The sequence below is a fragment of the Sorex araneus genome, chromosome 1, assembly GCF_027595985.1.
Source record: "Sorex araneus isolate mSorAra2 chromosome 1, mSorAra2.pri, whole genome shotgun sequence".
NCBI classification, from domain to species: domain Eukaryota; kingdom Metazoa; phylum Chordata; class Mammalia; order Eulipotyphla; family Soricidae; genus Sorex; species Sorex araneus.
The window spans coordinates 416,052,699-416,077,819 of NC_073302.1; the positions used below are offsets into that span (position 1 = coordinate 416,052,699).

Consider the following 25,121-nt stretch of genomic DNA (forward strand, 5'->3'; position numbering starts at 1 on the left):
TCAATTCCATGAAATGGGCAGGGATTTTTAAACTTGCTATAAAACTTCTCTTGATAAAAATTGGCCATTCTTTCAAAGTGTCCTGCCTATTCATTTTCTCCCTAAATCAAGTCAATCATTCGATAAAGAATATCCAAGTCATTTCAGGATTAGAAAAAGGTACTATTCAATTTGCTGTTGACCATGAAAGGTTACGAACGAAGGAAATACCATCACGAAGGAGCTGTTTCTCTGTAGTACTGATGTCATTTTAAATCATATTAGCCATGCTCTCTCATACTATATGCCTGTTTTCTTCCTCCATCGGACTCAACAGCCAGATACAACAATGCATTTAACATTTAAGAGTGCCAGCTTAAAAGAGAAGCTGGTTATTAGAGAATGGAGTGAGAATCAATTAAGGTTCGTCTGAGCCAAGCCAAGTGCAAGGAGTTCTGATAGCAGTTTACCAAGTGGGTTATCACAATACATGTATTATGATAAGAAATCCATAAGCCTTCATTCAAAAAATATTCTTGATTTCTCTGAAGCTCTGAGGAGGTTTTCGTCATCAAATTCGCATACGTGGCAGTGCAACTACCCAGAAGTTCAAGGACATAAAGGAAAATGTCTTCAGAACCCTGTTTTTGGAGTTCTCAAGTCCCACCATTCTGTATTGCCAAAGATTAGGAACATTGAAAGTCCTTTAATGTTTTGACAAAAATAGTGAGTAGGCACTTAAGGACTAGTATAAAGGGAAATGGTTTGGGGAAATTCTGCACACACAGACTCCCTGATTTAGGCACTTTGATTTATGCATGACCCTCAAAATTTCATGATTGACTGCCTGAGGGCAGTGCTCTCTGATTCATCTCCCTCCTGCATATCAGCTAGGATTCCTTTCTCTTCTCTTTTTCCATCCCCATACCTTTATCAAGTCAGTCTCTTTGACCCCAGCTGTGACTTGTACATTGCATTGACTAAACACATATATCCCAAGCATTTCAACCCTCTACTAGAACCACCGTCTCGAATATGCGTGGGCACTTTCTTGTGTTCACCCCTCCCCCACTTCCTGTGACTGAAAAATCTGAAAAAGTTTTAGGTTTTGATGTTTGAAATATAAGGAATTTTAACTTATATTATTTTTTGTTTGTTTGTTTGTTTGTTTTGGTTGCTGATCAGTTACTGTTTATTCAATCTTCCATCTTTCTCATCTCCCACACTCCTAGCTCCGTCCTCTCTCTGGATCTACTGCAGCCTCTTGTCTCTCTCCCCTCTTTTTCTCTCTCCACCTTGCCCCCTAGGCTACACACAGCCAGGTAGCAAAATCAACATAAGAAAGCCCTTCCTGAAGGCATCTAAACTTATATTCTTTGAGTAACCAGAAACCCCATCCCAGATGATGTAATTTAATTGGTCTCCAATAGCACCTGGGATAACCGTGGTCTCTAAAAGACACTCCCCAGTGATTCTGATTCAGGTAGACAAGAAAGAATTTTTTTTTCTTTCACTAAGTCTGATTTTTACAAGAATCTAAAGTTAGGAGGTAGGGGGTTTGGTAGTGGTAAACATACAAAGAAATTTTAGTTCAATTTTTTTCTTTCATGAGACTGATGAATCTACCGAAAGTATCTCACCTGCATGAAGAGAGCCTGGAAAGCTACTCATGGTGTATTCAGTATGCCAAAAACAGCAACAATAGGTCTCATTTCCGTGTCCCTGAAAGAGCCTCCAATAGTTGGGAAAGACGAGAAAGGAGAGGCTGCTAAAATCTCAGGGCTGGGAGGAATAGAGACGTTACTGGTGCCTGCTCGAGTAAATTGACGAACAACGAACAACGGGATGACAGTGATATAGTGATACAGTGAGACTAATGAAAACATTTTAAAATAGTAAAATGAATGGCCACTGATATCATAAAAACAGGGACTGTCTTTTCTTAATATTTGCAATAATCTTTTCACCAAACACAATACTTAGCACAGAATATCTGCTTAGCTAGTATTTGTTGATTGAGGGTTAAAGTAATGCTAAAGTTCATTTGGGAAAGAAAATGAGAACTAAACGTAAGACATTTGAAGAAAAAGAATAGCATGAGCAGATTTACATTGCTGTGTATGAAATCATATTCTGCAGCTCTAATTATGTGTGCCATGAGAAGGAAATAGACTTATCTGGAAAATCCAGGAACACATCCAAGTACATGTAATAATCTAATATAAAATAAAATATGGTATTTAGTTCAGTGGAGATATAGTCTAATATAGTTTATTAGACTATAATAAACGATACAGAAACAATGCTTCCACTTTTAATTAGACTTCTATCTCATTTCTATCTCATACATACACTAAAATTTCAGATGGAGTAGATATTTAAATATAAAAATAATGAGAGAAAGATAATAAATACATATTATGTGCAAAGGAGATCTCTGATGCCAAAAACAGAAAACAAAGGAAATGGTGCATGTTTTTGGCACCTAATTTTTTTGGGGGAGAGCTCACAAATAGTGCTCAGGAGAGCTGGGGGAAACCGTTCTGGTGATTCTTGGCCACACTGGCCCCTGGTTCAGTATGAGGGAGCAAGGATGCAGAGCTGCATGGGTCTAGAGTGTCAAGAATGACCTGTCCCCTAACTCCCCAGCAGTGGCCAACAGGCTCCAGACCCTACTCAGTGATGCTCAGCACTGGGATGTCATGTGTTGCCAAGGAGGGCAGAACTGGGGTCAGCGGCCCTAATTTTTAAAAATTAAAATATCTGGGGTAAGGTGATAGTACAGGGTTTACAATACATGGCTCAAGTGCATTGTTTGATTCCTGGGACCGTGTAATCTCTTAAACACTCCCTGAGGTTCCCGAGTATGGCTGGTGATTCCTGGCACCACTAAAATCTCAGGGCTGTGAGGAATAGAAACGTTACTGGTGCCTGCTCGAGTAAATTGACGAACAACGGGAACAGGAACAATGGGAATCGATGAACAATGGGAGCAGCCCTGCGTCCTCCTGTTCAGCCATCTGCCCTGGTTATGAATTGCTGGACGTGAGCTGCTGACCCCCTCAGCACTGCGTGGAGCACCATCCTCAGAAGATGAAAACTTCTGATTATTAAAAAATAAACAAGAAGTCACTAAAAACAAATAATGGACCGGGAAAAATATTCTCCATATATCATTAAGATTGTAACAAATACACCCCAAAAAGGTATACAAGGAACACAACAAGGCAATCTACAGACCCTATTAGGAATATAAATGTATAATTCGTATACTAAAATTGTTACTAGGAACCAAAATTAAAGAAATAAAAAATATGCTCTTTTTCACATAACTGTCATTCTGTGGCTCATCTATTTGCTCGAGCGGGCACCAGTAACGTTTCCATTGTGAGACTTGTTACTGTTTTTGGCATATCGAATACACCACAGGTAGCTTGCCAGGTTCTGCCGTTTGGGCGAGATACTCTCGGTAGCTTGCTGGGCTGTCCGAGAGGGGTGGAGGAATCGAACCCGGGTTGGCTGTGTGCAAGGCAAACGCTCTATCTGCTGTGCTATCGCTCCAACCCTTTCACATAACAATCTGGAAAAAAAATTTTTAATGTATGTGTTCTTTCTGAAAACTGAATTTTCATTCTTTAATTTCAAGAAAGTAGAATGATATGACTTTTACGAAGGCAATTTGAAAATATGCTGAGAATGACCTTTTGAAATAATCACAGGATTATTTACCAGAATGAATAATTGGTGACAATATAAATATTCAGCAATGAGGAACTGATAAAATAGATTATAGGCCAGTCACTTGACTCATTAAGCCTTGAAATGATTAGGCTGAGAAACATCTAATGACATAAAAATATTTCATAGTACATTAAGAGATTAAACATTTATAACAATAATAAAGTAATAATTCTTCCTTTATTAAGTAAAATTCTCATGGGAAAAATTAAGATGGATACCATATTTTATCAATGATTAGCTGGCTTTGTAAAATATCTTGAAAAATAATAAAATTTTGGATAGAATATTTATAGTACTTAATAAATAATAACAAATGCATAATACTTTGGGAAGAAGTAAACACACATAGAGGACATACTCAGAAATTTTCACCGGGTACAAAAATATTAGCTTATATGTCAAAGCAAAGACCTAGTTTCTGCTTCTGACAGGGTAAGTAAGAGTGTCAAAATGATTTATCCTAATAAATTAGACTGTTCTTTAAAAATATTATTTATATAAAATAATTTCTAGAATTATTTAAACATCATATAATGATACTTGACATACTGCTCATATATTTTTATAAAACATAAAACCTGTTTATTGTCACAATGTTCTGTAGCTTTTGCTTTTTTAAAAGCACATACCACAGTGAGAAAGTAAGAAAGGAGTCTAAAAATCATGTGTCAACTTTTGTATCATTTTTAGATCAATGCATAATTTAAAATGTCTTGCTTTTACATCTTTATTTTATTTTTCTTTTGTTCATTAACTGTTAACATCCATGCCTTCTCTAGATATTTGAGTAGTATTTATTTTTTATAAGAGATTTTTTTATTTGCTGTTAAAGCAGCAACAGTAGATTTAAACCAAATAAATGCAATAATGAAAAATATTAAATACTCTGTTTTCGGAAGTAACGGCTACAAATAATGGCTAAAAATAACTTTAAAACATTAATACATATTTTCTTAACCCAATGAAAACAAAATTAGTGCTTTATGATTTGAAGCATATAGAGAAATAAGCAAACATAATATTTTCACAAGCAAAGATTTTAAAGACATAGCAAGAACTAATATTCATAAAACAGTTCCTGAGAACCATAACATCAATATTGTAAATTAAGTTTAAATTTATTATCTCTGAAATTTAATATAATGATGATTTCTCTAGGAGCTATATTTCAGATATATAATTTAAGAAGTAAAAAAATCCTAGAGAACTGCATTAAGGAAACTGAAGTCCAGATAAGTTATTCGATTTTTCCAAATATCGTAAATAGTCTGAGACTAGCGTATGACATACTCAAGAAGTTAAAAAATAATTCAACATTTGAAAAAAATACATATTTGAGTAAAGCAGGTGTATTTTATTTTATTTCACCACATTTATGAATTACTGTTGGATCCTGGTCGAATAAATGTGCATCATATTTATACCCAGATGAGAGAACTGGATCCCTCATATTCAGCTTAAGTTGCATAAGTACATCAAGTAGATATTTCTAATTTCTAATTTTGTCCAACATTATGCATACAAGAATAGGAGGTGCATTGTCATGGATAAATGAATTTAATAAATATGGGGTGAGATTGTTAAAAACTTGTATGATACCAAAGCCTGAGATAATATTTATATTGAAACAGTGCTAGAGAATTGGTTAGGTGAAAATCTAACCACTCTCCGGGGTCCAAGAGACAGTGCAGCAGGTAAGATGCTTGCCTTGCACAAAGCTGACCCAGGTTTCACCCTTGGCACCACAGATGGTCCCCTAGGCTGTACCAGGAAAGACCCCTGATCACAAAGCTAAGTAAGCCCGGAACATTGCCAGGTGTGTCCCCCAAACCAAAAACCAAAAATAAAATCCTAACTGCTCTGCACAATAATGTTTCTATAGGAAAAGTTGCAAGAATTCCACTTGCTTCAGTCTTGTAAGAGACAGAGACGCTTTTTGTACCTTGTCACTTGCTTTTCCCCAGTGGAATGCCTGGAGGGGGTTCTGGAGGAAGGCACAGAAAATCAATAGTTAAATTTGGGACTTTTTATAACCCAGAGCCATATTTTTGTTTCAGTGAGATTCGGTCATTTCTTTTCAGAGTTTCTTGGCTTTTGGTTAAGTTGCCTACTTCTTCAATTAGCCTTTTTCTTTTTCTGTAGCCATGTAAGTTAGTGCTACACAAAGTCTGGCCCTAGAGCAAAACAGCATCACTACCTGGGAGATTGTTGTAGAAATGCAGACTATTGGGGCCACCTGAAGCTTCTTGAATAAGAATCTACCTTTTAATTAGATCCAGTACAATTGACATGGAAAGCTTAAGAAAAACAATTCCTCAAAAATTTTAGAATTTGGGGCTGGAGTGATAGCACAGCGGGTAGGGCGTTTGCCTTGCACGCGGCCGACCCGGGTTCAAATCCCAGCATCCCATATGGTCCCCTGAGCACGCCAGGAGTAATTCCTGAGTGCAGAGCCAGGAGTAACCCCTGTGCATCGCCAGGTGTGACCCAAAAACAAAAAGAAAAAACAAAAAAAAATTTTAGAATTCAGGTTGCGTAAAATCCAGCAATTCTACTTTTTTGGCATCTACTCCGGTGCCCCAAAATATTCACATATACTTTGTGCTCCTATGTTCCTTGCAGCACTATTGACAACAGTTAAGATCTGGAAACAACACAAATGTTCAGGAATAGATGACTGATAAATTGTGGTATACTTACACAATAGAATGTTGCTCACCTATAAGAAATAAACCAAAATCATGCAATTTGCCACTAACAGATGAAACAAGAGAGTCTCATGATGAGTGAAATCAATCTGAAAAAAAGAGGACAGATACAGAATGATCTCTCTCAGATGTGGGATATAAAGAAACATAGTAAGGAAATAACAAATGCCCACACACAACAGAATCTGAGCGTTGACATATTGAGCTGTCTGAGCACTAGGGGTAAGGGAGGATGGCAGAGGACCTTGAGATACTGTTGAAGGTGTGGAGTTGAAACACTTGATGCCTGAAACTATCATTAACACTATTTAGATAGAAGAAAAGAGTCTAAGGTTTGGGGATTCTATAAGATGTTAGATGTAACTCTCAGCATGTGTTTTCCTGCCTCCTAATTTTTTCTAGGGAGCTAATGGAGGTGGAAATTCAGGATGATTCCTAAGTGGCCAGAGGTATAGTATAGCAGTAAGGCTCTTTCTTTGAATGTAGCTGGCCCAGACTCCATCTTGGGGACCTCATATGTTCCTCTGAGACCTACATGGAGTGATCCCTGAATGCAGAGTCAGAAGTAAGCCCTGTGCACAGCTGGGTTGACCCCCAAACAAAAAAAAATCAAACAAACATTGGAGAGCTAGTACTGTGACTAGAGGGTAGGGCACTTGCCTTGGATGCTGCCGACTTGGGTTCAATCCCCAGTGTTCCACATGGTCCACATGGTACCTAGAGCACCGCCAGGAGTAATTTCTCAATGCAGAGTCAGAAGTAACATCTGAGCATGACTGGGTATGATACAATAATACAAAGAAAACCACAAAAACCAAATTATTTCTATCAGACCTGGAGTAGTAATATCTATCTATCTATCTATCTATCTATCTATCTATCTATCTATCTATCTATCTATCTATCCACACATAAGATAGAATGGTAATTATTGAGGGTTGAAGTGATGAGGGTAGTTACTGAAGGCTAAAGTGAGGTTGGTAACTGAGATTTTTTTTAAATGGATGTAGTTCCCTTTCAAAATAATTAAAAAGTTAGGGATATCTGTTGTGTGATAATGTGAGTGTACCTACTATTACTAAACTCTACACTTGAAGATGCTTAAGTTGGTAAAATTTAGATCATCTCTATTCTGCTACAAGTAAATACTTTTTTTTGTATCTCAAGATAAAAAATGGTTGTGTCCATTAGGAATGCAGTTACTGACTCTGTACTCTAACCTAATAACCTTTATACCCAGAGGGTCTTCTGGATTCATACTTTTCAGACCTGGATCCCTTTGAGTCAAAAGCACTCATTTGGTTGCAGAATGTGGGTGGGCTAGGAAAACTGTCAAAAGAATCCTTAGTTTCTTTCTGTCTTGATTTATTTTGGGGGGAGAAGGGTGTAAAGGGGGAAACACCAGCCTGTGCGCAGGGCTTACTCTTGGCTCTGTGCTTAGCATTCACTCCTGGTGGGGCTGGGGGTGGGATAAAGGATTCCAGGGATTAAACCCTGGTCAACTGCATGCAAAACAAGAAAACAAGCACCTTTCCTGCTGTACTATCTATCCAAAGACTTGAGTTTCTACCTAGAGCCAAGATGTTAGCAGTGGAAGTGACCTTCAAGCTCAGCTTATTCCCTACTGTTTGTCAGTTAGGAAAATGTCCAATAGAAGTGGCTAAAGTGATACAGAAAGTGTCAGTAACTTGCTTGGGTTTTATGACTCTTAAGTTTAGTATTCATCTTTTTTTTATCACGTTCACTTAAAAAAGTTGACACTAGGCTTCTATTATCAAAGTCAACCATTAAGTAAATTCCATCTTATTTTGTGTCTAATAAAAAGAATGTTTTATCAAGTTTCAGTTTTCAAATGATTGTGAATTCCTTTCCATTATATTCTCAGTCAGCTTGCACTATTCATTATTTTACATGGTGAGATACTGGAAATATTTTGTGTCTTGGGAAACAGTGTGAGCAATAGGGTAGACACAGCTTTCCCATACCAAGATCATAGATGTCTCTCCCAGTTATTACAGGAATTATGTTTGTAAAAGACTGCACCGAATTTATAGATAAAGCAAAGTATCAGTTACAATCATTTTTCTTTACAAATATAAAAAAATCAGGTGATATCTGTTAATGGTTCCATTGTAAATATTTGAGGACATGCTGCTTAAAAGAGATTTGGGAAAACTTTGATGGGTGGGGGTTGAGGTGCTAGTTTTGTCCTTGAATATTAGCAGTTCTCTGACCTGTAGATTCACGTTGATCTTTTGTTGGCAGATAGTCTTGTAATTGGAATTTTTTTTAAACCAAAACTAAACCGCATTTAAAATTTTTCTATAAACATATGTTCTCTGCAGAGTTGTAGTGCTAGTGTCTTTGTAATATAGACAGTATAATTGCAAGGACAAGCATGTCTTCTTTTAGTTAATGTGAGAGGGTGACAACTGTTGTTCCAGTAAGTTTAATATACATTTATTTATTTCACCATAAATGGCAACGAGGTAACAATTTAGCAAATAGAGCTACCATGATATAAACGACAAGTTACAGGGGAAAAAAATGGTGATATAATTGCAGGGAGTTTAGTTCAAATTATTCAGAGGAGAAAAAAACTTATGTAAGCTTGTACATTGCTAACTCTAAAAATTCTGAGTACAACTTAATTGCTTAAATACTTTTTTCCCCCAGAATGCTGTTTTTAGCATATCTTAGGTAGGACTTACTCCTTAAAAATATGTAATGTTTCTATCATTGGCTTTATATTCTTTGATATAGGATCTTACTTCTTAAAGTGGGTTTGTATTTATCATGTGGGTTCTAGAAAGTGGACAGGTTTATTTTCATCATGTTATGTAGTCTATTCAATTTATGAGTAGCAGCTATATTTCACAATCTTTTGTTTGCTGTCTCACGCGGAATAGGAAATAGTGCTTTCCCTGGCATCCATGCTGGACTTCATTGATTGTTTCTCACTGCTTCATAGCCACACTTGATGTATCCTTGTTGCCGCTGTCCCTCCTGGCTGCAATTCAAGAGGCCAAATACAAACTATTGTTGGAAATGTAAATGAAAATAATATGGTGCTGATATTTGTCTTTGAAGAACAACAAGATCTAAAAAAATTCTAGAATATGCAATGCAAATCATAATACCCCAAAGGGGGGGAGAGAGAGAGAGAGAGAGAGAGAGAGAGAGAAGGCTGGGGGGAGGGTCATGGGAGGGGGAAACTGGGATATTAGTGGTAGGAAATGTACACCGGTGGAGGGATGGTATTGGAACACTGTATAACTGAAACCGGCCATGATGAGCTTTGTAACTCTATCTCACGATGATTCAATAGGAAACAAAAGAAATTTTTTTTTAAATTCTAGGATAAAATATAGACCTCCGATAATTTTGAGGATAAATTATCACTACTAAAATCACATTATGAAAAATATTTTTGTAATGCAAATGCATTTATAGATCTGATTTTAAAGATGAGATTGATCATTATAGGAGTTACCGTAAAAGAAAGTCATCTACTCAAAATGGTTTGTCATGGATATTTGGATCTTAATAAAATAAGTCACGGTAGCATTTGCACAAATTGTAACAGCTCAAGAAAGGAAATAGGTGCTGGAGAGACACGCCACATTGGATAGGGTGCTTGCCGTCAGGTGGGTGGGCAGGGTTCAATCCCTGTCTCCACGTGTGGTACCCGGAGTCCCCCCAAAAGCGATTCCTGAGTCCAGAGCCAGGAGTAAACGACAGACACAGTTGGGTGTGTCCTACAAAACAAAAAGAAAGGAAAGAACCTTCTGCCTTAAGGTAGAGGTAATAGGTTACTTTTTAAAAATAAATATACTTCAGGGAAAGGAGATAGTGACAGGGTAAGGCACATGCCTTACATGCATCTGAACCTGCTTGGATCCCAACACTATTTGATGCCTTAGGCAGACCCAAGTGTATTTTTTTGGCCCCTGAGTACTGAAGAGTGTGACCCTGGGGATCCTTGATCTCTGCCAGGCAACTTGGGTAATCCCCTGCACTGCAGGGCTGAAGAAACACTCCATCCTCAGGCCTTTCCGTGCAGCCTCTTCTTGGTGGCCATAAATGACTAGGAGTGGCCTGTCGAGTTTTCCTGGGCACCCCTGGAAGCTGTCCTCAAACTCCTCCCTCCTCCCAAGTTGTTCTTCAGCACATAGGATAAACTGTTATCGTATTGTCTAGGGTGGTGATTTTCTTTACAGCACTTCCTGCTTACTAAATTCAAATTCAAATTTGGATTTAAATTTGTGGATTTGTGAAATGTAAGGACTCTAAAACATTCCACGTGTGTGAATCATTGGGAACTTTTTTGAGAGTTTAAATATTTTCTTGTACTCAGAGCTTTGTCTGCACCACTAAATTGAAAGGAGATGCTGAATTAATTGCCTAGTGAGCAGCTATGCAAAACCAGCAGTCAATCAGTGAGGCTGTAGGGAAACATTTCACTCTATTGCAAATGAGAGAGTTGGTGGCATTGGGCACTTGAGATCTGGAGTCTAGTAATATATTGCAGATGATTGAAGAAATATTTAAGGTTAGGAAGAATAATGCAGAGTCACACTGAGGGTCCAGTCAGGACAGAATAGACCTTTGTCATGGTACGAGTTAGCATTGCATTATTTCTACCCTGGGTTTGGACTGTACACCCCATTTCACTAAAATTATCATGAAACAAAATATAGGAGTGTTATAGGTAAGACATCTCTTGGGTTCGAATCCCTAGGCTTATAGCTACTTAAAGTGATAATGAATTTGATAGACAATTCAATTAGTAGTAGATTGAGAACGCTGATGGGGTAGATTTGGAGAACACAACTTATGTCATCCCTTATTAGTTTACAGACCTTTGAGGAGCTGATGAGTCTTTAGAAGTTGGCTTGGGACTGAAATCTAAAGGCATACTCTTTCCCACAATTCCATTCCTATTCTAGATGGGCAGGGGCATGGTCCCAGAAGAGACTGCCTTAATTACCATTAGTGCCTGCGTGCTTCTTCCTCCTTTTCACGCCTCTCTATATGTGTTCACCTTCATAAGCTATGTTTATTCTGGAGTCATTGCTCAAAGTACTTTTAAAGTGTATATGTGTGTATACATACACATATATTCACTATATATATGTACATATATATTTGTGTCACACTGAGATACACAGTTACAAAGCTGTTCATGATTGGGTTTCAGTTATAAAATGTTCCAAGACCTATCCTTTCAACAGTGTATGTTTCCTACCAATGTCCCCAGTTTTCTTCCTGCCAACCCTACCCACCATCCTACCTCTATGGCCAGCACTCTCTCTCTCTCTCTCTCTCTCTCTCTCTCTCAATCTCTCTCTCTCTCTCCACACACACACACACACACACACACACACACACACTTGTGGCAAGCTTCTATTTTGAAATCAACTTTATTTGGCCTTTTGACCTTCATTTCATCTTCAAAGTGAATATGATAGTTCATACTCTGACTTCTAAAGTTGTCATAAAAATCAAAAGAAAACCATAAAGTCTTAAGGGCTATGTGAGATGTTACTAATTAACACACTACTCCAGAGACTATACCTTTACTTTATGGCCACTAGTCATTCTTTAGTTAAAAAAAAATATATATATATACATATATATAATATATGTATATATAAGCTTGCATCTAACTGACTTTTGCTTTAGGTAAAAATAAATTTATTTCAAACATAAAGATATAAAAATTAATAGGAAGAGTTTCATACATGACCCTCTGTATAAACACATTTTAAGCCTTCTAAAGATAAATTTTTGTGTGCTGAAATTGTGAGTGCATGTTATCAAAAGGAAATAAAAATTTTTTTTGCTTCTTCTCTTTTGCAGGAAGTGACCAAAGCAGTCCAGCCACTCTTACTCGGAAGAATCATAGCTTCCTACGATCCAGATAACACTGCGGAACGCTCTATTGCCATTTATCTAGGCATAGGCTTATGCCTTCTCTTTATCGTGAGAACACTGCTCCTGCATCCAGCCATTTTTGGCCTTCATCACATTGGAATGAAAATGAGAATAGCTATGTTCAGTTTAATTTATAAGAAGGTAATTCTTTCTAGCGTGGTTTCCATGTGACATGTAGTGGTATCATGCTTAAAATCATTCTGAGTATGTGTAAAAAATACATGCTGAAATTCATTTTATATGCCTATAACATAGGTAGCTGTGAATCTTAGACTTTTTAGCTTTCCTTGATAATTCTCTCCACTACAGCTAATAATTGAGAATCTTTTATAACCTGATTTTATATTCTTTTCACTAGTGTAATAGTTTTAATATTCCAAGTGTCCCTATTAAAATGACTCATATAGGACCTGGAGCGATAGCACAGCAGATAGGGCGTTTGCCTTGCACATGGCCAACCTGGGTTCGATTCCCATTATCCCACATGGTCTCCTGAGCACCGCCAGGGGTAATTCCTGAGTGCAGTGACCCCTGTGCATCATCTGGTGTGACCCAAAAAGCAAAAAAATAAAAAAAATAATAAATTTTAAAAATAAAATGATTCATATAATCTGCATAAGAGTATTGATAAAGTATTATTTCTCCATAAAATGCCATCTATCTTCATGCTTAGCTGTTAATGATAACCCAGGAAATTATAGCTTTGACACAGCGGTATTTTCCTAGTAGTCATTGTATGATTTTGGGTTAGATTTTCTTGTTATTCTCTGACAATGTATGTTTTTGGGAACAGCATAGAAATCACTGATAAAATGTGATTTTCAATCAATATTTAGCTACTTTATAAATGCAATGTAGGTTTATTTAAAAATATGTCCATATATAAAGTTTACACACTGTAATTTACAGGGCTGTTAGCAGGAGGGTTTCATGCATGCAGTGTTCCAACACCACACCTTATCCTAGAGTATAAACTCACCAGCCCTGATTCAAGATGATGTGTGATAAGTGTGCCAAGTCATTATAAACTCTTTATGTAGGATTATTTTAATATGATCTGCAATTCCTATCAACGAATAAACCATAACACTTCCATAATTCGCAGGAAGGTCAATTGTGTGGTAAAGCTCTGATATACATACTTTATTGCTCAAAGAAAACTTTTATGATGCCGCAAGAAAAAAGTGGCATCCACAATTTATTCAGATCATTGTATTTGTCATCTTATCATATCACAAGTATCAGGAAAGCAATGGCAGTAAATCAATAAAAATTTTGTTTTGATCCAGAAATTTTATGTAAATCAGTAAGTAATAGCTTTACTTTGAGAGTAGAATATACACAGAATGCAGATAAAGGAAATCTGATCCAGTTTTATAAAAACATGATTATAGTGTAATTAAAATGTAGGAATGTGCATGACAGGTTTGTAGGTTACTTGGGTGTACTAGCTCATTTGATTCTACTCTGATATAAATACTTTATTGTTCAAAGAATTCCTTTATATAGAGTAAGAAAAAAGTGGTGTCCACAGTTTATTCAGATCATTACAGTTGCCATTTTATCAGATTATAAGTAGTAGGGAAGCAATGGTAGTAAATCAACAAAAAGTTTATTTTGACCTAGAAACTTAATAGAAGCAAATAAATAATGGTACTATGTAGAAGGTGAAATCTGTAAATACATACCGAAGAGAATTGAATCTGGTTTTAAAAATATTTATACATATATACTTATTAGTATAATGGTATTTAAAAGTTAGGAATGTACATTACAGGCCTGTAAGTTTACTATTAGTAACTTAAGCTTACTATTCACTTGATTCCCCTATGGTAGGAACTATTTTCCCTGTTTTATGAATGAAATATTTTAAAATTTATTTTTATTAAACCCTCTCAGAGAGCCTGGCAAGCAACAGAGAGTATCCTGCCCACACGGCAGAGCCTGGCAAGCTACCTGTGGCGTATTCGATATGCCCAAAACAGTAGCAATAAGTCTCACAATAGAGACGTTACTGGTGCCTGCTCGAGCAAATCGATGAACATTGGGAGGACAGTGCTACAGTGCTTTACTAAAGCACCATGATTTACAAAGTTATTTGTCTTTGGGTTTTAGACTTACTATATTCCAACACCAATCCCATCACTAGTGTCTTCCATCAGGGTTCCTAGGCTCCCTCCCACCCATGTCCCTATCCCAGCCTGCCATCTTGACAGACATATTTTTAAGTTTGGTTTTTGATGTTTGGATCTCTTGTTTTCAGTGTTGTGGGCTCTGTGGTTTGAGTATTTAGCTGTAGCACTTGTTTACAGCACTAATGTTCTAGATCTCCTTGGCTCCTGCTCACCATAGAGTCCTATCTATTTTTCCCCTCTCAATTTCTTTTCCTTCTCTGCCCTTCTCCCTATATTTTGAGGTCAAGGGTGATCTAGGCAAGGGATAAACTCCTTTAAGATACTAAGACTTAAAAATTACAGAACACTGCAAAACCTTAAGAATTTCTAAAACAGACAAATCGTAATCAAAGGGAAATTATCAGAGAGAATAAAATTAGAACTGAAATAGCACAGCTAGACACAGCACATTAGCTATTCAAGAGAATACATGAGTATTCTGAGTTAAACTAGAATGGAAAGTAAAAAGCGAAGCATGTTATTATTTTTATTTCTTCATTTTTTTAAGTTTAGTGAATCATCGTGAGATAGTTACAAGCTTTCATATTTGGGTTATAATCACACAGTGATCAAACACCCATCTCTCCACCAGTGCACATTTCCCACTATCAATATCCCCAGTATACCCCCCCTTTCCAGCCCTCCCCCTGCCTCCATGGTAGACAATATTCCACATTCTCTCTCTCTCTCCTTTTGGGTATTATGGCTTGCAACACAGACACTGAGAGGTCATCATGTTTGGTCCATTATCTACTTTCAGCACGCATCTCCCATCCTGACTGATTCCTCCAGCCATCATTTTCTTAGTGATCCCTTCTCTATTCCATCTACCTTCTCTCCTCAAAAAGCGAAACATGTTGAGGCCTGGGAAATAGCACAGAGTTGATGTGCATGGTTTGTATATAGAATTCTCAATCTTGAGTACCTATTCCTGTACATTTTGCTTTATCCCTCTAGTCACATATACTGGTCTGTATTAGCATCATCACCAAAGAATGCTCCTGCATGTCCACGTGACTCAGACTTGGTCCATAAAATGAGTCTAATATAAACTGGGCGCAGATAAAATGACTTTGATTTGCATGAAAGGCACACACTAACCACTGCTACTATTGTCCAAATCTTGTAATAAAGGACTGTTTTTGCTTTGCTTCAAAATCTAAATGGATAAGATACTCAAAATATATTTGAAGTCATCATTATCATCATCATCATCATCATTATCCCGTTGATCATCGATTCTCTCAAGCGGTCTCAGTAACGTCTCCATTCGTCCTAGCCCTGAGATTTTAGAAGCCTCTCTTTACTCGTCCTTCCCAATGGTGCCCATTGGAGGCTCTTTCAGGGTCAGAGGAATGAGACCCATCATTGTTACTGATTTTGGCATATGAATACGCCACAGGGAGTTTGCTAGGCTTTGCCATGCAGGCAGAAAACTCTCAGTAGCTTAGCATATTTGAAGTAATGGCTATAAATACAAAATAAACTAAGTTTTCCCGGTGAAGTTCAAGAAGATATAAATAACTAAAATTAACAACTGTCCTTGCAGTGCTTCCTCTGCACACAGTGGAGAGCTCAGAGGCACCTGAGGTTGAGCCTATTCCTCAAACATATGTACTCCAGCACAGTGTAGTGTTCTCCTCCCTCTGCTCTATGTTTGGAATTCAGATTTCTTCACCTCTGCTAATCTAAGCTTTATTTAGTATTCCATCTCATCTCAGTGTCTACTTCCTCAAAATATTTTCATAACAGATACATGAATTTTATCAGAGCAATTCTATTCTAGTTCCTTTAATTCATTTACCATATCATTTTTAGCAATGTATATATGATATTGAGTTCTTGAGTCAAGAACTATTTTTTGGAGGTTGAGGGAGAGGGACCATTAAGAAAATGCAATTGGGACATTGGTATAATACCGAAGCAATAAAATAATGTCTTGATTGCTATTGTAAACTATGATACCTCAAATTAAAAAAATGAAAAAATAAATTAGTTAATAAATCTTAGTAATTGGGGCTGGAGAGATTGTACTTGCCTTGCACATGGCTGATTTGGCTTGGTCCCTGGCATGCCATATGGTCATTTGAGCCAGATACAAGTAAGCACAGAACCAGGAATTAGTCCTAAGAACAGCTGGTTAGCTCCAAAACAGAAATAAATCTTAGCAATGATTCCTAAATCCTAAACTACAGTGGTTTGTATATAACAAGTCCACAGTATAAGTGATTCAGTTGGAGCATTATATTAGATAAGTACACTCCAATCAAAACCATGTAGGGGAAAATCAGTTCTTACTGAATTCTAAGATATCATATACTCTAATATATTATAATAACAATTGCTGTATTTATTTAACAATTCTATTTTGCATATATTGGTAAAGTATTTATAAAACTTAATATTTTAGCAGATTTCAGTTATTAGTGATGTGCATATAATTTTAATATACTTTTATTGATTTTAACGGTAACATAAAAAATAAACCAAGCATGAAAAATTTAAGGTCAATATTCTAATCTCAAATAATACTGCCTTTGATTCTGTATATTATACAGTGAAACAAAAGTAGAAAAAAAGACAAGACACCTCTCTATACTATAAAAATGGATATTTGAGTATGGTTTCTCTTCTATTTTAAAGTAAAAATGTTATTACTTTATATAAGTTAGATGCTAAAATATAAGTTAGCTAAAATTTTTAGCTAAAATTAAATGTAAACCCAAAATTATACTACAGTGAGAGAAGTAATTTTAATTGCCTTTGTTTAAAAATGCATGTTACCTAATTCCTGAGATGTATGATGTTACTTATGAGTGTATTTTTCTTGTATTTGTCTCTGTTATCTAACATTGCAATTTTATTTTAGACTTTAAAGCTATCAAGTAGAGTTCTAGATAAAATAAGCACTGGACAACTTATTAGTCTTCTTTCTAACAACCTCAACAAATTTGATGAAGTAAGTGCCTACTGATTTAATCTTTTTTCTTCATTATTGTTATAAAGTTTAAGTTCTCTGGATAAGATAACAATAGTAAGTTGATAAATCATATGTATCCTCTCTTTTCCGATGTCTGAAAACTGACAGAACTACGTAGTGGAGAAGAGTATAAGTCTGGTTGCTCTGAATTATACCCAGAATGGTTTGTTGAAAGCACCCGACTCAAAGATACCTTGGTTTGTTGTGTATTTAATGAGGGTTTAAAAAATTCATTTCTTATCAGGTTTTGTTTCCTTTTAACACCTTTGTTCAGTTATTTACTTTGGCTGAAAGTAATATTCTGAGCGAAGCTGGTTAAGTCCAATCTTAGGTCACAAACAAAAGTCAAATTCTTGAGGACAGATACTGTTTTATTTTTCCTTTGCATTTCCAGTATTTAATATAGTATTGAACATTATATTTTCTTATATTTTCTCATGTTCTGTACCATGTCTTTTATCCAAATAGAAATAAGCTATTAAAAATCAATTGTTAGCTGTATTTCACCCAGGGACCGTTAAGAGATTCACACACTTTTCTCTAAGGAAACTCTTTTGAATCACTTTCAGTGATTTATACATAACAATCACTGTATCACTGTCATCCCGTTGCTCATAGATTTGCTTGAGCAAGCATCAGTAACGTCTCCACTGTGAGACTTGTTGTTATTGTTTTTGGCATACTGAATATGCGAATATGCCATGGGTAGCTTGCCAGGCTCTGCTGTTGGGCGAGATACTCTCGGTAGCTTGCGGGGCTCTCCAAGAGAGATGGAGGAATCAAACCCGGGTTGACCTCGTGCAAGGCAAACACCCTGCCCGCTGTGCTATCGCTCCAGCACCATAACAATACAAAATGAATTTAGATTCTGCTTTAGGGCAGGGGTTAGGGATTGGGATGGAAACATCTCAAATATGGTAGTGGGAAGGTGTTATGGTGGTGGGATTGGTGTTTGAATATTAAATATAATAAAATATTGTGAACTACTTTATAAAAATAAAAATATTTTTAAAAATAATTTGTTGGTGTGATGCTTAAGAAATGCAATCTTAAAATACTTAGAACTATGACAACTTAAAACTTGATGCTTGGGAAATCCTAATGTATATGTCGAATATTTTAAAGCATGTTCTCTATATTCCATATAATAAAACAGAGATTTTAGCACACTGGTAACCAGAAAGTGTTGGATTATATTAGCTCACAGTGCTCAGTTTCTATCATCTGTACTTGTTTATTTGAGTGGTAGATAAACCTTCACCAGTTACTGTGTTATTTTATTTTTCAGGGACTTGCCTTGGCACATTTTGTGTGGATTGCTCCTTTACAAGTGACACTTCTAATGGGGCTACTCTGGGAGTTGTTACAGGCCTCTGCCTTCTGTGGACTTGCTGTTCTGATAGTTCTAGCCCTTTTCCAATCTGGCTTAGGAAGAATGATGATGAAATACAGGTAGTACTCGACTTAAATTGCCTGAAAAAGTTCTCAGATGGGGGTTGGAGAGATAGCACAGTGGTAGGAAAGTTTTATAAGGTGCATCCCTTATACTCCCTTATACATAGCCAACCTGGTTTTGATCCTGGCACCACACTTAACTCTCCCCCACCCCCCACCTCCGGCCAAACCCTCCCAAAGTAATTCCTTAGCACAGATGCAATAGATGGAAGAGAAATCCCTGTGGATAGCTGAGTATCCTGACTCCCCCAAAAGAAGAAAAAGAAGATTTCAGAGAGATGATAGACTATGCTCATCGAACCTGGTCTGCTCTGCAGTGAACATGATCTGCTTACTGGGGGGTCACTTAAAAGAGTTACCTTAGTGGTAGAAACCACACATTTGTATTATTGGGGCAGGTTTGTGCTTGTTGAACTGCAGAAATTCTTTAAATGATTCAGTTCATTTTTGTAGATCTTAGGTTTTACTTAAATCAACAAACATTTAGGTGGATGGCAAGCAATGAATACTTTTAGGGGGTTGTCTGTGGGCCACAAAGCGGTGCTCAGGGCATACTCCTGGTTTTGCACTCAGGGATCACTCCTGACAGGCTCAGAGGACCAAATAGGCGACTAGGGACCCGTGTGTCTTCGTACAAGGCCTCTGGAATGCATACAGTTTTGATAGAGCAGACAGACTTTTCCTACTTGCTTTATGAATCATCACCCCAAAGCTTATTTTTATTAATTATTATTATTATTATTATTACAAGATGAATCATTGACAATAGTCACTGCTATCATAGAGGACATCTAGAGTGTTTTGACGAGGGAGTGATAAGAAGGGTACAGATTTTGGAATCCGCTGTTTCAATCCACTGTTGGCTTGAAACTCAGATTGTAAGCTTATTTGTAATGTGAACTTAGGTCATTTTACCCTAATAAGTCTAGTGTTTTTCAATTTTAAATATGGGATAAACTCTTTTCCTAGACTGTCATAAAAGTTGGGAATAATATCTGGAAAACACTTAATACAGTATCTGGCACATAAAAATATTTCCTAAATAATAGCTAATATTATTTCTTATTGTTGTGATCATCTATTTGATGATAAAACAAATCTTCATCTGTTTGATTAGAAAATGTGGCTTTCTTTAAAAATTGGAGTTTGTAATCTGACTTCAGTTTTCAAAGTATTGTGTTGACTGGTGGCTTATTGATTTATAGAGATAAGAGAGCTGGAAAGATCAATGAAAGGCTTGTAATCACCTCGGAAATGATTGAAAATATACAGTCTGTTAAGGCATACTGTTGGGAGGAAGCAATGGAAAAAATAATTGAAAACCTCAGACAGTAAGTAACTTATAATTTTCAATAAAAGATAGCAAGGTAAGTTCTAAAATTTTTAAAAAGGAACATGTCACAGTGACTTTCACTTATACCTGAAGTTTCTGGTAAACCACTGTATTAATATAAATCAGTATTCATATATTAGATGTGTAATATCATTTTCTTGAACTGCAGTTTTATATAATTGGTCAGGAATGTTAATTTTCACTACATTGAGTGTATACATCTGAAAAAAATCACCTGTCAGCATTTATAGTTATTTAACAGTATCTGAGCAAAATAATGATTATGATTCTGGGGACTGATTGAAATCTTAATTGGAATTGTTATTGTAGTAAACATACAAGTTGGCATCAACAAAATGTTTCTTAATTTACTTTTTACTCACCTTATTATAGCCTATAAAAGTCTATTTGGTTAAAGTATGTTATTCTTCCTCACCTCAATAAATAGTGCATGGTAATATCTGTAAACTCATTTTCATAAGTTCTCCAACTTGAGAAGTCAGTTTAAGGAATGAAAGCCACTTAGAAGGATAGAATCAGTATATGGCACCTATCTCTTCTTCCATATATATTCATCTTCCTTTTGCTGACTAGTAAAGATTATGGCCGGCAGAAAAGCATAGTGCAGACCGAGACATAATCACTTAGTTTTGGACATAATACAAATGAGGGCATTCTTGTAGTTATTATAAAACAGTTTTTTAAAAGTCAAGTTCCATATTTTACAAACTGTGATAAAATAGATTATAAGAGATTCAATGGGGGCCTATGTAAAGGACAAATAATTTATATATGTATAAACACATATATATGTTATGCAAACATTTTAGAGGGGAATGTATACTAAAAGGAAGATTATCTCTTTGGATGGTGTGAAAATGGGTTATCAGGAATTTTGACTTGAATCTAGTGGACATTGGTAACTGAACTGCAGGTGTGTGATTGGAACAACAAAAGAAATGCTGAAATATTAAGTCCTTTGCCATGTAAATAGAAAGAGTAAAAGAGTATTTATTTCCCAAACATTATTGGTCATCTGTTTTTATTATGCCTTTTAAGACAAATACAGGAAAGGAATTATATTTTCTTTCCAGAATATCCTTAAAGTTCTTGGGGCAATTATTTCATTGATTGAAGTGGTTTTTCTCTCTCACACGTACATCTTATGCATCTATACAAGTCAAGCAATATTATTAGAGGACTGGGTTTGCTCTGGCTCATGGTAGCTTAGTGGTTGGGAAATTCTTGGTGCTGACTTTTCTTGACTTTGTTTCTTTCTCTGTCTCTGTCTCTCTCCTCAAAAATGAAATCTATCCTTTCTACTCTGTATTTCTGTTTGACCAATTCTAATAGCAAATGTGTGGTTGTAACTTGTATAATCTAGTTCCTTAATCTGGCATGAAATTGTTACCTGAAAAGGCTGGACAGTGCTGACGTAAATAAGGGAAAGCAAGAATTGCTTCTACTCAAAAAAGCAAATACAATGTTCTGGAAAAATTGGCAAGGATGCACTTCAAAAGCATGATTAGGTCAGCCTTGGGAACTGGACTTTGCAAAGTTCCCTGAAAATCTATTCCTTCATTGCTCTTTGACAATAAACTCACTTCTCACTTTATTTTTAAAGAAACTGATAGGGGCTGGAGCAATAGCACAGCGGGTAGGGCATTTGCCTTGCACGCCACCAACCTAGGTTCGATTCCCAGCATCCCATATGGTTCCCTGAGCACCACAAGGGTTAATTCCTGACTTCAGAGCCAGGAGTAACCCCTGTGCATTGCTGAGTGTGACCCAAAAAAGCCAAAAAAAAAAAAGGAAAAGAAGAAGAAACTGATAAAAAAAATTCTTGGGACTGGAGCAATAGCAGAGTGGGTAGGATGTTTGCCTTGCACACAGTCAACCTGGGTTCAATTCCCAGCATTCCATCTGGTCCCCTGAGCACCGCCAGGGGTAACTTCTGAGTTCAGAGCCAGGAGGAGTAACCCCTGTGCATCGCCGGGTGTGACCCTTCCAAAAAAAATTCTTTACAACTCACAAAATGTCAGTGATTAAATTATGGAAATTACAACTTTATGGAGGACTCATAAATGTTCTTGTATTTATATTTTTTCTCTAATACCACCCTATAGTTTTCTCAGTTATTTATGATTCAGTTTAATAATAATTTGGAAAAATGTGCATTTTTGTAAACAGTACTTTCTATATTTTTGAAGTATCATCCCGAAGTCCATATTCTTAGTTGTAGAAAGCCATGGACACAACACGATAGATACTAAGTGTCTGGGCCCTAGTTATCAGTCTTTTATCTTGTTAATAGTCATACAAGAACATTCTGTGGACATGAGTTCTATTGTCTCAAAGGGAGAGAAGCTGGCTTGAGATGGTGAAGCTATATGTCTGGTCGAGCCAAGAGTCAAATGCCAGAAAGATTGTGAAATCATAATCTATCTTCAATGACAAATAATTGAAAGAGATAAACCTCATTAGACACTGAATCAGTCTAGGTGGGGCAGAGTGAACTTCATTTTCCTCATCGGTGTTCTTGGGATTAAATTTTTCTTTACACTTTAAAAATAAATTGCCTTTGACTTTTATTTCAAAACGAGAGTTGCTTTTCCTGTATTATATAAGAACGGGAAACTGGACCCTAAATGCCAGGCATAACAGTTGTTCCTCCCACCAGAAGCCTCTTTGCTTATCGCTATGACTGCTGCTTGCTTCTTTCAAGAACTGAATGAAGAGATTCGCACTGACTCCAAATTTTGTGGTCCTATGATAGTGGAACAGAGGTTGAAGGCAGCACTCTGTTCTTGTGTTCTTGCCAGCGTCCACACTCCCTGTTTTCTCCCCTTTGGGGCATTTAAACCTCTTATCTGTGCCTTTAAAAAAATAGCTCATATTTTCAGTTCACAGTAGAAGATTGAAATTATAATATGATTGCGAATAGTTAGACTCGAATGAGAGAGTCTCACAGGATCTATTCTGTTATGATCTTATAATAAGGAGCTTCACATAACAAAGTAATCTGGGTCTTTTGGTTTTCTGTGAAGGTTCTGCCAAGCATTGCTCAGGGGGTCCAAAGACACATCAAGCAACCCACAACCATTGGGGCCCAACAGTGTGTGGGGTCCACAGGGTGACCTCTGTGGTGCTTGGGGGCAACCCAGCCTCCAGCCAGCAGTGTTCAGGGGGCCATGCTATGCAGGGATTGAACTTGCAGCCCTGCACTTTCTTTTTTTGCTTTTTTTGCTTTTTTGGTCACACCCAGTGATGCTCAGGGGTTACTCCTGGCTCTGTGCTCAGGAATTTCTCCTGGTGGTGCTCAGGGGACCATATTGGATGCCGGGGATCGAACCCAGGTCAGCCATGTACAAGGCAAACGCCCTACCCGCTGTGCTATTGCTCTAGCCCCTCTTTTTTTTCCTTCTGCTTTTTTGGGTCACACCCGGTGATGCACAGGGGTTAACTCCTTGTTCATGGACTCAGGAATTACTTCTGGCAGTGCTCGGGGGACCATATGGGATGCTGGGAGTCAAACCCGGGTCAGCCACGTGCTAGGCAAACGCCCTACTCCTGCACTTTCAAGGTGTGCACACCAGTCTTTTGAGCTAGCTCTCTGCTCTGAGAATTACTCGGTTCTTTTTAGAAATATGAGTTCTAGCATCTTATCACAGATTTAGTCTATTAGTAGCTCTAAGAGGTGGGCCTGAAACTGCATTTTAATGAGTTTCTCAGGTGGTTTTTTTTTTCACTCATTCGTAGATATGTGAACCACTGCTCTGTGGTTTATATGTTATTTTCAGTTTTCTCCAGAGCCCGGATACAGTTTCTAAATGAGGAAAGTCCATGAGGGAATCCGTGATATGTCTGTCTTTTCAAATCCTTTGCAAGTCTTGCAACACTGTTTTCCTATGCATATTTAATAATTCAAACACCAGCCCACCAACAAATAAAAAAAATGATAAAAACCTCACTAATCTTAAAATGTCATAAAGATACAACATGACTATAGCAGTTATGTTAATAATAATTGATATTATTAATTAGAATTAAAAATTGCATTCGTGGGTATCGTAAGCCATACATGCGTTATGATGAACCTAGCAGCAAGAGCATAAGTGAAATAACTTATCCCAAAGCACACAGCTTAGACAGGCTAGCATCCAGAGCAGAACGTAGACACAAAGATGAGAACCCACATCCAGATTTTAGATTCCCAAATTCCCTATTGAGAAGTGAAAAAAAAAAACCCATCCTGAATCTTATTTATTTATTTTTTATAGAACAGAACTGAAACTGACCCGGAAGGCAGCCTATGTGAGATACTTCAATAGCTCAGCTTTCTTCTTCTCAGGCTTTTTCGTAGTGTTTTTGTCCGTGCTTCCCTACGCGTTGCTCAAAGGCATTATCCTTCGAAAAATATTCACCACCATCTCATTCTGCATTGTTCTGCGCATGACAGTCACACGGCAGTTTCCTTGGGCTGTGCAAACATGGTACGACTCTCTTGGAGCCATCAACAAAATACAGGTAATGTGTCATGAGTGAACATCGCATACAATGGGTCTAGAACATTTTAAAACTTTTATAATGGCAAACCCTGTAAATACTAAGACTTGGTCTTAGACCTATTTAATTTGCAGACGTTTTTCCTGTTGACTATAATTGATCTCATGAGTGCTTGTAGTGAAACAAAATGAAGGTTCTTGTTATGATCTTGAGTCAAAGAAATTAAGAAAATATTGTTTAGGCATTCTGGAGGATTTTATTCAGATGAGAAAATTGACTCTAATCATTGACTCTAATAAACTTGACAA

General features: G+C 36.9%; 1 protein-coding gene across 1 annotated transcript in view; it reads left to right on the forward strand.

Annotated features, from left to right (window-relative positions):
• The window catches only part of CFTR (CF transmembrane conductance regulator), a 145,472-nt gene that overhangs the window by 14,094 nt on the left and 106,257 nt on the right, over positions 1–25,121 (forward strand). The window contains exons 5-9 of the mRNA XM_004602252.2: positions 12,291–12,506; positions 17,409–17,498; positions 18,808–18,971; positions 20,180–20,305; positions 24,588–24,834. Coding sequence (XP_004602309.2) covers positions 12,291–12,506; positions 17,409–17,498; positions 18,808–18,971; positions 20,180–20,305; positions 24,588–24,834 — 843 coding nt within the window. The remainder of the gene's footprint in view (positions 1–12,290; positions 12,507–17,408; positions 17,499–18,807; positions 18,972–20,179; positions 20,306–24,587; positions 24,835–25,121) is intronic.